At 49.3% G+C, this 12,743-nt stretch overlaps 1 protein-coding gene across 3 annotated transcripts in view; it reads right to left on the bottom strand.

Annotated features, from left to right (window-relative positions):
* The window catches only part of ILDR2 (immunoglobulin like domain containing receptor 2), a 38,782-nt gene extending 26,628 nt beyond the window's left edge, over positions 1 to 12,154 (bottom strand). For all 3 annotated transcript variants that reach the window (XM_054270493.1, XM_054270494.1, XM_054270492.1), the window contains exons 1-3: positions 12,029 to 12,154; positions 3,118 to 3,450; positions 1,940 to 2,059 (exon numbers count right to left, since the gene is read on the bottom strand). In XM_054270493.1, the coding sequence (XP_054126468.1) occupies positions 1,940 to 2,059; positions 3,118 to 3,450; positions 12,029 to 12,074 (499 nt within the window). In that variant the 5' untranslated portion in view covers positions 12,075 to 12,154. The remainder of the gene's footprint in view (positions 1 to 1,939; positions 2,060 to 3,117; positions 3,451 to 12,028) is intronic.
* Between the last annotated feature and the right edge of the window lie 589 nt (positions 12,155 to 12,743).

Raw genomic sequence — 12,743 nt, 5'->3', positions numbered from 1 at the left:
ATTAAGAAACAGTATTTTCATCACTGGCTGTTTCATCCTTTAGCCATCAATAGGGAGAGATAAAGGAAAACAAAGAAAAAAGTAACAGCAAAGGCAGAAGGAGAAGGAAAAGAAAAAAGTGGGAAGGGGAAGAGGGGGAAGGAGGAAAACAGGCAGGTAATCCCGGATTGCACCAAAAGCTGGAATGTTGCCTCTGCCCAGGAAAAGCAATATACAGAAGCTGCCTAACAGCATGAGGCAGAAGGAAGCCCACGACAAGTCTGCTCTCATGCTGCTGCCAAACTTGGCAGAGAGCTGCATGGAGTGCAAGGTCAGCCCCAGGGGTGGAACAGAAATGCAGATGTGGTCAAGGGTGATGTAGCCTAAACCACGTGTCCCCCAACATAACCACAATGAACTGGGGGCAGAGACATCAAGCCAGCTCCAGAGGAAGGGATTTCTGCGTTTTCTCCCCACAGCCCTCTGCACACACTGAAAAACCAATTTTTCCTGTTACCATGGTACTGTTTCATCACTGGTGTCTGAGCACAGTTGTAGATATACAAGAGGAAGACACCAAATCCTAGACAGGAAGGTGAAAAAGGGACAAAAATTCAGCAGCTCATCACTGCAGAGACACAGGACTTCAGGAAAGGATTTTAAGAGCTACCACTGCCACCTGGCAGAGATAACCTCACCTGAACTCACACAGGCTGGTCCTGGGCCTGTCACCAAGTGGCAGATGATACACAGATGTCACACTGTGGATTTACACAGGAGTGTGACACTGTTCTCTGGAGTGACCAGACTGACCTTCCACTCTCTGACCTTCCACTCCAACTGTCCATTGTTTGGCTGACATTAAAGGGGTGAGGAGAGGCAATGGCACTGTGACAGCCACTCACCCATTCAGTCTGGTTTACCTGGTGATGATAACTACAGCTCCAAATATAAACACCAATTAAACTCTGACCTTTGGTAGGAGATCAAGGGAATGCTTGACATGGTCTACTGTACACCTCCACAGATCACCTACACACTATCAACCCAAGCTTTTTAATATTTCCATCACAAGATGCAAAATCTGTACACACAAGAGCCATGGTGAGGTCTTAAGGTAAGCTGAGAAAAACTCAGCTTGCTCTCCTGAGGCATCTAGAGTTGAAGTACTACAGCTGGCTCCAGGCATGTCAACAAAAGTCCCTGAAAGGCCCATTCCACTCTGCTTTTCTCCTCTAGCTGGAATGGCTGCTTTTCTGACCTTTACATTAAGCTCTATCACGGAAGCCACCACTGAAAGCAAACCATGCAAACAGGGAGAAACTGATCCTGCTCAGCACCCTGCTCAAGGGAACTTAACAGAAGCAGAGCCAAGCACACACACCACAGAGAGGGCAGGTCCTGTTAGTGGCAGCACCAGGTCAGACCAGGTTAGGATGACTGTGAAACTGCACCTCTAACTGGACAAGTGTTATCAGGCACACAAAAAAATCTCCCAAACTGACATGTTCAACACAGCGCTTCTTGACAGCCTCACAGGTCAGCAGAGTGGGATGAGGACTGCAAAAATCACAGGACCTGATGTCTTCTGGGTGTCTGCTGATAAAAGACTCTGTCTCAAGTGTTCATTTTGCTGCAAGTTATTTGTTTTATCCCTTAAAAACAAGGGTTCTGCCTTTCCATAGCCCCGCACTCTCTGCAGTCATTTACGCCTGTGTAATGTGTGAGCAGTGTGGGTGTAAACATTACTATTCTGGTTTGGTAGCATTTGCCACCCACTTTGCCTAGGTGTGAATGACTGCACAAGGTGCAAGGCAATGGTGACAGCACTGCAGGGACTGTTTTACATAGCTCTTACACCCATAGTAATACAGTACATGGGGATGGAGAGACAGCAAGAGAGCAGGAGGAAAGATGCATCAGGTATCTGCTGGAAAAGCAGCCCGACAAGAGGCCTCACCAAGCACAAGCAGCTCCACTGATTCTTCATTCTTGCCCTCCACATCATCTGGTGTGATAATAAGGCAGTAATAGAGGCCACTGTCTCCCCACATCAACTTCCCAATTTGCAGGTCTGCATCTGGAAGGCAAAAAAGAAAAGTCAGGTTTTCCCTCCAACACTTACAGGAAGAATGCACTGGATCCATCTCTGTGCCCCAAATCCATTTCATTTCCTTTCTAAGAAGAAGGTTTAACCTCATCCAGAATATCACAGTTTTCAGGAAAAAACAACAGGTCAGGACTTCTGGCTGTAGCTGGGAAAACAGACAATGCTGCAGAGGCAGCTCACCCTGCAAGTGCCAAGAGCACAAGGGGTCACTAATGTCTGTCTGTCCTTCCTGTCACCTAGGGCATGGGTCCCACACTATTCCTGTCATGAAAGAAGAGCTTAGACAGTGTCTCCTCACAGCACCTCAGCCATTTGTGAACAGGTTACACAGAGACAAAGGAAAACACTCCCTCTTGTGAGGCTGATCACATTCCCTCCACACCAACGAGTCTCCACTTCTGGCTAGGTGGTCTCCCTGGTCAATCAGACACTTTGTACTTTGGAGGGACAAGGTCGCTCACACAGCCTTCCAGACAAAAATGTTTAAGGACCCTGCCATCCCTCATCTCCACCCAACCTGACTTCACCCCACAGAAATCTCTTCCTTCCACTCTGCCCAAGGCTGTGTGAGTTCAGGTTCATGACAGGGTAAGTCTGTGGCTGAGCAAACATGAGGTGTAGGATAAGCTTGGTATTTCAGAACTAAGAAAACAGCAGTGGCATTTGCAAGGAAGAAAAACCTATTCTGCAGAGACTGAATTTGTATCTCTTGCTGCCACCCCTTTGCTAAGGAAAATCTATATACACAGCAATATGCAGAAGTCAGGAATAAAAAGCTTCCACTTCATGGAAGGGAAAAAAGGATACTGTTTTTGAAGACCTAGAGTTAATTTAAGGGAAGTGCCAAAGGAAATTATCTTTGGATCTAGGACTGGTTGGCTGAATCCTAAATGTCTGACATACAGACATCTCTTCCCACAGCCTTTTCTGAGGGAGTCAAGTGAACAATTTCTGCCAGACTCCAGTGTCCCAAAGTGCTGAGGGTCCATTCCAGCCCCCACTAAGCATCCCTGGGGTAGGAGAGTTACCATGGACAATGCTGACATCTCTTTCCTTGTAGAAGTCTCCTATGGTGATGGCAGATCCCTGCTTGGAGGCCACGACACGGACTGTCCTCCTGCTGTCCACACAGTCCAGGTAGGGATCCCAGTCCAGGTTCCTCTTGCTCATTGTTTGCAAACCAGAAGTCACCATTCCCAGAGCTTCTCCCATCCTGTCCTGGCAGTAGGATTTGTACCTCCACTGTACCACAGCTGGCTGGGTGGAAGAAGTAGAGAAATGGCAGCGAAGCAGAGCAGGCTGGAATAACATGGCCACCTTCTTCTTCTCAGGCACAGTGACCTGCAACCCTTCCACCTCAGCTAGAAGACAAAAACATGAGTATCATATGCCTTGGCACTGCTTGAAGAGGGAGCTACTGCATTTTATCCCAGCATTATTCTCCTCACATACATAAAACTGTCCATCTGTTTCAGGTGCTAGGGAGCAACACTCCTCAACGTATGTAAGCACGGATGCCGGCAGCAGAAATAAGTTTGCTTTTTCATAGCTTACAGTCACAAAGAAAAACACAGCATGATAGGGCTGAAGGCTCAAATTGTGTTCCTTATGCTATGGAAGCCCTAACAAAATGGTGTGATGATTCACAGCTTCTGGAGCAAGTTCAAACATAAGGAAGAGGTATTTTAGGGATGGCCATGCTCCACTTGTACAGCAGGTCAGCCAAGGGGCCAGATCCTGAATTCATGACAATCCCACTGCACAAGTCACCTCTCTCCCCATTTCAGTGGCACCACACCTCCTCTTTACAAGTCAGGCAACACACAGTGCCTGGACCAGCACATTCTGCACTGGTGCCCAGCTAGTGCTGCCTGCTCTGCCAAACTCCAGAGATGCACAAAGGAGCGGATCACACAGCTCTTCCCAGGGCTGGCAAGAACCACTGAGACAAACTGCTCCATGTGGGAGGTGTGGAGAAAAAGGGCCCAAATCCTGAAGTTTTCCCAGGGAGGAGAGGGATCTCAACATGTAATGTTTATCTAGCAGCTGACAAGGGAGCTGCAGCCTGGACCTGATGCATCAAGGCCCCAGAGAAGATGCAGGGGACTGCTGTTAGACCCTTGTGCAGCTGAGGGAGAATCAGTGAGCAATGTCAGCCTTCTAGAGAGTGAGGCACTCCATCCACCCACAGGGATATGGCCAAAACTCCCCCATGAGCCCTTTGTGGCTTCCCTCCTTGTGCTGCAGGCAGCGATGTCTGGGAGCACTCACACAACACCAGGAAAAGGGAATCAGGTTCAGTATGGAAAATGTTGGTGATACCACACCCCTCACCCAGAGCAGGTGGAAAAGAAGTAATACACAGGGAAACAGGGAAAAATAAGAAAAACAAGGAAACATTCAAGACAACAAAGCAGAAGAGAAAGTCTACACAACATCTGCAGAAGGGACTGGTGGACTTGGGGAAGCTTAGTGAGCAATAAAAACACTGAGGACAAAGAAAGACTTCCTGATATCAATAAGCAGAAGAAAAGGGAAAATGCAAGAAAGAAGAAAAAAGAGTAAAGATAAAGTATCAGGGCAAATATAGGAAGCAGAATGATGAGCAAGATGACAATCAGGAAGCTCATATTCAGTTGGAAGAAGCTGGAGAAGGTGTCTCAGCCCAGGTCAAAATAAGTACAAAGGGCTGCAGTCAGGTTGCAGGAGATTCAGAAATGATGTAGAGAAGAGAGGAAATGGAGTCAGCAAAAATAACCCACCCACTCCAGAACGCAGAGATGAAAAGGAGATGGAAATTGGCAAAAGAAAGTGAAATGACAGGAGATATCTTTAGATGGGGAGGGGGGGAAGGCACAGACTAAAGCACTGGAGCTTGAAGCAGACAGAGAGCAATAAATGCATCAACTGTATAACAGCAGGCATGAAGAGACAAGGTCAAGCTGGAGACAGCTGCAGACCTGAAAAGCAAGAGTGAGCAGAGACTGCATGATCAGGATTCAGAACCAAAGGGAAGTGAAGAGGCTGATAAAACAGTGAATATTAAATTCAACAAGTTATCACTGTCTGCAGTGATACACTGTCTGCAGTGAACTGCAGAGCACAATGAAGTCTATAAATCCCAGCTGGAAATGGAAAACACAGCATGGACAGAACCCAGGGGAAAGCTAATTGCAGAGAGGCAAGGTGGTCACTGCTACTAACAGAGTTTTACTAATCTAGACAGGGTTTGACCTGGCACTTGCACAGAAATGCTGTGTTAGTTATGCACATAATGAATGCAGGACACCATGCACATTGTGCTTGTGCCATGTGGAAGTTGCACAGCAGGTTATCAGTTTTGCCAGAAGTGCCTGGACCCAAATCCAAACACTGATGTGGCTGCTCTCCAGAGTACCACCAAGCACAGCTGAGGTCTCCCACAGGACAGGCAGGGAATGAGGCAGCTCCTGCACTTTCCTGAGACACAGGCAGAGAGATTATTCAGGAAGGCGCAGCTGGGACATTTCTGCCAGGCTTCCTTTACCCAGGGACCATGTGGCACCAAGGGAACGCCAGCACTTGCTTCTCAAGGTGAACCAAGTGGTGATGCCCAATCCTCTCCAGAGATTCATACTTTCTGGGTTGCATCTGAGTGCAAGAAACATGAAGAACACCTTGAAAGCCCAATGGGTCCATGTCAGGCCAGTGCCTGGCAGCTCCAGGACCCCTCAGAGTGTGAGGCCACAGCCAGGATGTGGCATGAGCTGATCAAGTGACTCATCACGTTACCTCAGCTTCAGGCATAAAACAGTGACACACTGAATATTTAAATCTTTCCCTTGTGAACCAAGTACACTGCTTGGAAAACACAGTGCCCTCAGCTAGCCATGCACCACAGCCCTCCTTCCCTGTTAATGAGATTAATGAGTTTGGCAAGCCAGAGACTGCTTTAATAAATGATTAGCTGAGCTTTAGCAAATTCTCATCTGACTAACTTTCCCCACCCTACCCCCATGTGAATGTCTATATCAAGAAAAGAAAAGCAGCTTTTGGGAAAATACAGAAATTCTTTTTCTACCAAAAAGTATTTTGGAGATGTGCAGAAAATTATCTGGCACGTTCTACATCCTACCCCAAGCTCTTTATTAACTTCTTAAGTATTATTTTCAGATTCCGTCCAGGAATAGCATTTAAGAGCAACAGAGTGCCTCAGATTGGGAGAGTGGAGCAGAGAAAACTTTAGATCTATTTAAGTCAAATTATATATAATTACATATGGCTGAATTGGGAAATTATACACCTGTTATTTCCTCTGCCAAAAAAGAATTACTGGAATTGATTCGTGCAGTATGTCACTGCTGTAAGAGTGTCCACCCTAAAGGCCACCAGGATGTTTGACTGCCTGAAGACAAGATGGTGGCTTTACACTGATCAGTTATGTCCAGGCATGGGAATTACAGGACTTCCTCACCTCCAAGAAGAAACTGCTGACCTCAAAATGCAGTGTAGCCAAGACAAGAAAAGCCTCAGATGTATCAGAGGGAAGAATTCCGAGTTGTTAACAGAGCAGAGAAAAAAAAGAGTGAAATATGTGAAAAATCATGAGAAGCTTAGTGACAGCACCATGGTATCTCTGTCTAGTTTAATACAACTAGGACTAAAAAGAAACTGAATTGTGTTGTGCTATGTTTTGACTGATGCAGACAGAGCAAAATTAGCCTTTACTTCAAAGTCATGATGGAAATGCAATTCCTGCACTCTAGAGAAGGAACCTGTTCATTGTGAATTTCACAATGTTTCAAGTTCGACAAGAATAAAATCCAGCTCCTGGGAATCTCATGACTACATGACTGTTCTCTTTCCTCTCTTCTTGCTCTCCTAAACCCAAAGAAAAAGGTCTGAAAATATTAATCAATTGCATCTTATAAACACAGTTATCCTTTCTCTTAGAAAATAAAAAGAATCCATGATTTTGTGTGTCTGTACAAATATATACACACACACAGACTCCCGGAGAAAGAGCTTAAAAATAATCACACTTCCGAAATATAATTGTATGGGGTTTGTCTGTTTGAATTGGCAGTGTGCATTTGTCTCCTTGCTCTGATTCCTTCCCTGAACTATCCTCAGATTATGCATTCAAACTATGCAATCAACACTCCACACAAGCTACCACTAATACATTTCACTGGTGATTAAAGAAAATTCCAGGAAGCGATTACAGAGGGGATATTTGTAAGGGCGGGTTTGAGCCTGGTGAGCCTGATCTTCCTAAGCCACTTCCCCGAGCAAGAGAGACAGCAATTGAGAGGTGATAACTGAGGCTTCTGCTTTGCCATTGACCTCCAGAGAAGCCTATGCCTCCCCGAGATGAAACGAGCCCCAGGAAGATTTAACTTCACTACACAGCCTCTAGGAATAGCATCACAGAATGGCTTGGGTTGGACGAGACCTTAAATATCACGTGGTTAGAATAAAATTGATCTGAAGCACTAAATCCTGGAAGTAATGGCAAGGCCAAATTCTGTGGTTCAGTGGAACATGTCTCAGGCTGCATCCTTCTGGAGCACACCAGACTGGAGTCCAAGAGAAGGAAGGCAGCACACATTATTCTTCAGGTCACATGGGTCTCCCTATCTGTTCGTGCATCTCATCTCTTTCTTTGCAATTATTTGGCTCATGCTACTGCTTGTCTGAGGTAGTACAGCTGATTCTATGAAACTACAAAAATTTCAAATTTTCATGTACCTTTATTGACAGGAGTGGCAGCTGTGCACACAGCAGAATGGAAATCACTGGGTCCTGAACCAGGCACCTCAGAAAAGCTATTCCTAGACTTTAACCTCAGGGCTTTGGCAGAAAAGCATCCATTGCCTGGTAAGAGACAGTGCCCTTAGGGTAGCTTATACCACATCCCAAATAAAATTAACTGTTGGGCAAAAGTATCGTCGGTTTTGGCACCTCGGATACTCTGCATCATTTCAAAGTGCTCTCTCCCCCACTGCTGAATACTGGCACACCATTTATACTTTCATATGTGGATCAAGCTTGAATCAGGAAGGGCAAGATCTGGGCTTTGAGACCAGAAAGTCAGAAATTACAAAGAGATGCCTAAACAGATGAATGGAGAGCCAGTGGGATCACTGAGATTGTATTGTACAGGTTCTGGCCTACTCATGTTGGACTAAATCCAATCCATGCAATTTATCAGCAAAAGCCATCACCATCAGACTGTGTCCAGTGCTTATGGGAAATTAATTGGATGTCTTGGTCTGGTTCCTATCAGACTTGTGTTCTCAGCAACGTGACCACTAATTGTCAACTTTTTTTGGAAGCAAGAAACCAATGCCTGAACAAGTCAGCTGCAGCTGAGGTGAAAGCATGGCTCTGTATTCAACAGCTCCACAGCAAACCAAGAATTTCAGCTCTCCAGCTACTTAACCTGGAAAGGGGAAAACCCAAAGCAGCTGCAGAAGAGCGTGGCCTTGCACAGGCAGCACTCACAGCAGAGCCCCCCCAACACAAAAGCACTCCATGTAGGACAGCCCAGGCTGTGCAGAATGACTGCAGCAGGCATTGGACTATTCCTTGCCCTTCCCCATTCTCTGTGGTGCTCTCCCCAGGCACCCCCTGCCCCTCACTTCACTCTCTTCATCAGCTTCCCTGTGCTCCTTACACTCCCGTACCACAGCCCCTTTCACACATTCACAAAAGTTACCCTGGATGCTTTCAGGTGAATTATCTCTGCCCACCAGATCAAACCCACCCTGTCTTACTGCTGTCTGAAACCTGTTACAGTTGTCAGATGCCTCCTGATCTAGACCTGGTTCAGCATCCCAGAAATCATTCCCGGAATTATCACTCATCAGAAGCCTGAGAGCAAAGCAAAAGAAATGTGAAGAATCCCTCCAAGCCTTGTAACACCAAGCCATAATACCCGTCCTGGGGATGGCATTGGGATTTCCACTGCTGCCAGTCTCACTCAAGGTGACCTCACAGGAATACAAAGTAAGAAAAACACGAGATTTCTTCCCAGTTATCCTACACTGCTATGCTCTGTGAAGCCAGGCAAGGGAAGTCAGATGAACACTTTAAATCAGGACCAGTAAAAGAGTCCAACCATTTCCCTGCCTTCCCAAGAAGTGTGGTCAGCTGGCCAAAAACAGCAAAGACACAACTGTGCTTCAGCATGCCCCCTCTGCCTGCCCTCCTGAACTGTGACTGGGAAAGAACAGGTACAGCAACAGTATACAGGGACTGAGTGCTGAATTACTGGTGGAAAAGCACTTATCAGAGAGAAAAGATCTCATTTTAACATGGACAGTCTTCTAATTGTGATTTTTCCAAGCTTGGTCCAAGTTGTGAGGCAGGAAAAATTTGATCTGCTTGTTCTGTACTAAAACTGAAGTTCAGTAGCCAGCACAGCACTATGCTCTTGTTTCAAATGCATTAGAAATTACAGCATTAATAAGAAAATGGTAAACACAAGGGGAGGATTCATTCCAGAATCAAGCTGCACTTGGTAATTTACAAGAACAGGCTTTACACAGGGACTGAGGATGCTTGGCAAATTTCGTCTTCTTTTTATAGAATGAGAGCACAGTTCCACACATATCTTAACCCGTGTGACCTCACAGGAAGGAATAAAGAACGACCCGCTCTTCATCCATTTGCTGTTGTTATTAAAACACTCGCTTCAGGCACGTGGGAGAGCAGGACAGGAGGGGGAGAAGCCAAACCAAATCCATTGTGCCTCACACAGGATTTTCTGAAATTGCCCTAAGAACTCACAATGCGCAAAACCAAACAAAAGATAAACGCAAGAGGCAAAAATTAAAGACAAACAAAGCACAGAGAGGAATTGCTGCTGGGAGGAAAGGGACTGAAAGTGCTGATTAGAAATTTCTCAGCCCACCTCGAGGAGGGAGGAGGGGAGGGAAGGGAACGAGAGCCTTCTCTTTCTGGTCCCTTTTGTCTCCCTGCTTCTTCCCCATCCTGCACGCTGTCCCCTGGCCCCTCCACCTCCCAACCCCCACTCCTGTTCCCCAGAGTGGAGTGTACCACTCTGGCTGGATTAGGGCTCCTTACCTCGGCGCAGACCTTTCATTCCTTCGCACAGCCACTGGGGAGAGGAAAATCTCGAATCCATGTTTGCTAGCTAGCCCCCTCCTCCTTTTCTGTGCACACACACGCACACACTCACACACCTTTGCTTATTTGCCTTCTGTCGGCTGTGCAAAAGGACAGCAGCACCTGATTTATGGCTGGGCAGCAGCGGCGGGAGGCTGGAGGGGAGCAGGGAGCACGGAGTGCCTCCATCCCTCAGCACACAGCCATGGGTAACCTGTTGCCTGCCGGAAGCCTGTGCCTGCCAGCTCTCCACAGCACCAGCTGCACGCAGCCCTGTCTCCAAACCACAGGGCTGGAGGAAACTGGAAGGTCTCCCCACTGCAGCGGTACCTCTCTGCATTGACCCTGCATGCTCCAAACACTGCTCGCCGCCAGGAATCGCGAACTGCCCTCAGTGGAAGGAGAAAAGTGTCAACAGCCCGGTCTTTTAGCTTGATAAAAAAAGTCCTGATTAGCCTGACATGTGCAGATAAAGAAGCTCTTCAGAAAGAGGGAGGAATGTAATGTCATGGGTGCTTGGAGGCTATTTATCAGCACACCACTGTGGCTAGTAGGAAAGGAGGGGCATTGTGGGTGCGCTGCCGCTCCGGACCAACTCAATGAAGCGGGATACATTTGGAAGCAGCCAAATGGCAGGGAAGGACGAAGGGAGAGAAGGGAGGGAGAATGAGCTGGAAGCTGCTGAAGCCCCAGATGAGGCCGTGAAACCCTGGAAGGGAGCAGTAGGCAGGCACCGGTGTTGAGGATGACTCAGAGTGAAAACGCAAGGAAAGGGGTGGGTGGCTGGTGGGAGAGAGGTGTTATGACTAAAAGCCGAATTTACTGCTTGTGAATCCTAAATCTGAATAGGAAGAGGGAAGAGGCTGAGGTCTTTTGTGGGATACACAGGTGACAGTGGGAAATATATGCCACTTAACCCAAGTGTGTCTGTTTTTCTTCTTTCATCCTGCCTGGCTAAGTCATCCTACTGCAGCTTTTCCTATATCCTGCTGCTCCTGCCTGTGCCTGGCTGCTGTACCGGCTCACCGGAGGCAGATCTTGCTCCTGACCTGACACGGCTTTCTCTTTCTCCCCGGCTGCCCCGCCGCTCTCACCCTGCTGTAACCCCTTCCCTCTTCTCGCTGCCCAGCTCTCAGACCCAGCCCCTTTTCAGCTCGCCCCCCCTGCCCTCTCCCCATCACTGAGCCCTCTCTGCTCGCCTCTCCGGCTCCCTCCCCCTGCCCTGGGGGTGACTTGCCCAACCTTTAGGGGAGGCGAGCGGCGGGCTGGGCTGGGGGGCAACCGGGCTGACAAAGGCCTGGGTGAAGCTGCACCGTCACCGGGAAGGCCCCCCTGGAATTCTGCCCCTCTGGAAGCAGAGGCAGGGCAGCCCCCTCCTCTCACACCTCTGTTTGGACGGCGTGTGCGGTCAGGACACGGGGTGAAGGAGAAGTTCCTGCAATTGTTCCCAGCCGGGGGTTCGTCGCCATCCCTCTCGCCAAGGACACTCCGACACCCCCGGGCCGGCCGCCCCTTCCCCGGGACGGGCGCGCTCCCTCCGAGCGCCGCCGGGCCGCTGAGGGAAGGGAAGCGCCGAGGGCCGCCCGGAGCTGCCCCGAGCCCCGGCAGGCACCGGCTGCCCCCCGTTCCCAATCCTCTCCGCCAAGTCCTCGCAAACTGCACCGCGGGACGCCCCCGAGCAGCTCCCGGCCTCACGCCGGCTCCCTCAGGAGCATCTCCCCAAACGCCCCCTCCCCAGTTTTCCCCCTCAGGAAAGCAGCGGAGCCCGGCGGGCTGGGCACGGCGCGGGGACGTCGGGGCCAGCCGCGCCTCTGCCCGCGGCCCTACCTGCGATCCACAGGAGGACGATCCATCCCAGGACGTGCCCATCCATGTTCCCAGTGGTCCCGGCGGCGGCGGGAGAGGCGCGGGGGCGGCCCCGCTCGGGCAGCGCCTCCCCGCAGAGCCGGCCGGGCTGGCGGGGCGGGCGCGCCGTGCGGCTCCGCTCGGCTCGGCTCGGCTCCGCTCCGCTCCTCCCCCGGGCCGGCTCCCCGGGGCCGCCCCCGCCGCTGTCCGGGCTCAGAGGGGAGGGGGACGCGGCTGCCCGAAACTGCCTCTCTTCCCGCCCTCCCTCCCTCCGGCAAAGGCGCGTTTCGGTTGCCTGGTGCCGCTCCTCAGCCTACGGGCACGTCCCTCTGCAAGTGCTGCAGCCCCCAGGCATCCCCGCTGCTCCTGTAACTTCTCCAGTGAGCGCTGGAAAACGTCCCCCCGCCCATCATCTGTCCTCCCCAAATTAGCCAAGTGTATACCTGGGGAAATGAGCGTAGACGGTTCCTGTTTTAGATTTCCCTGGGGTTTCCGCTTCCAGCATGGGCACGGCAGCTAATTATCGTAATTTTAGATAAAGGAGTATCATTATAAATGAGGAGGTGTTCTGTCTGTTAACAATGGGCAGCCGAGTTGCGGGGTGGTAAGTTTTCCTGGTAATATGATACTGAAAGGTGATGAGAATTTTTTTGTTTGTTTGTTTTTGGTTTGTTGTGGGGCTTTTTTTTTTTTTTTT

This window comes from Melozone crissalis, unplaced genomic scaffold (assembly GCF_028551555.1).
Source record: "Melozone crissalis strain CALT ecotype California unplaced genomic scaffold, PUWL_Pcris_2 ptg000009l_1, whole genome shotgun sequence".
Classification (NCBI taxonomy): Eukaryota; Metazoa; Chordata; class Aves; order Passeriformes; family Passerellidae; genus Melozone; species Melozone crissalis.
The sequence above is the reverse complement of the archived record's forward strand: the minus strand, read 5'-3'. Positions and strand labels throughout refer to the sequence as shown.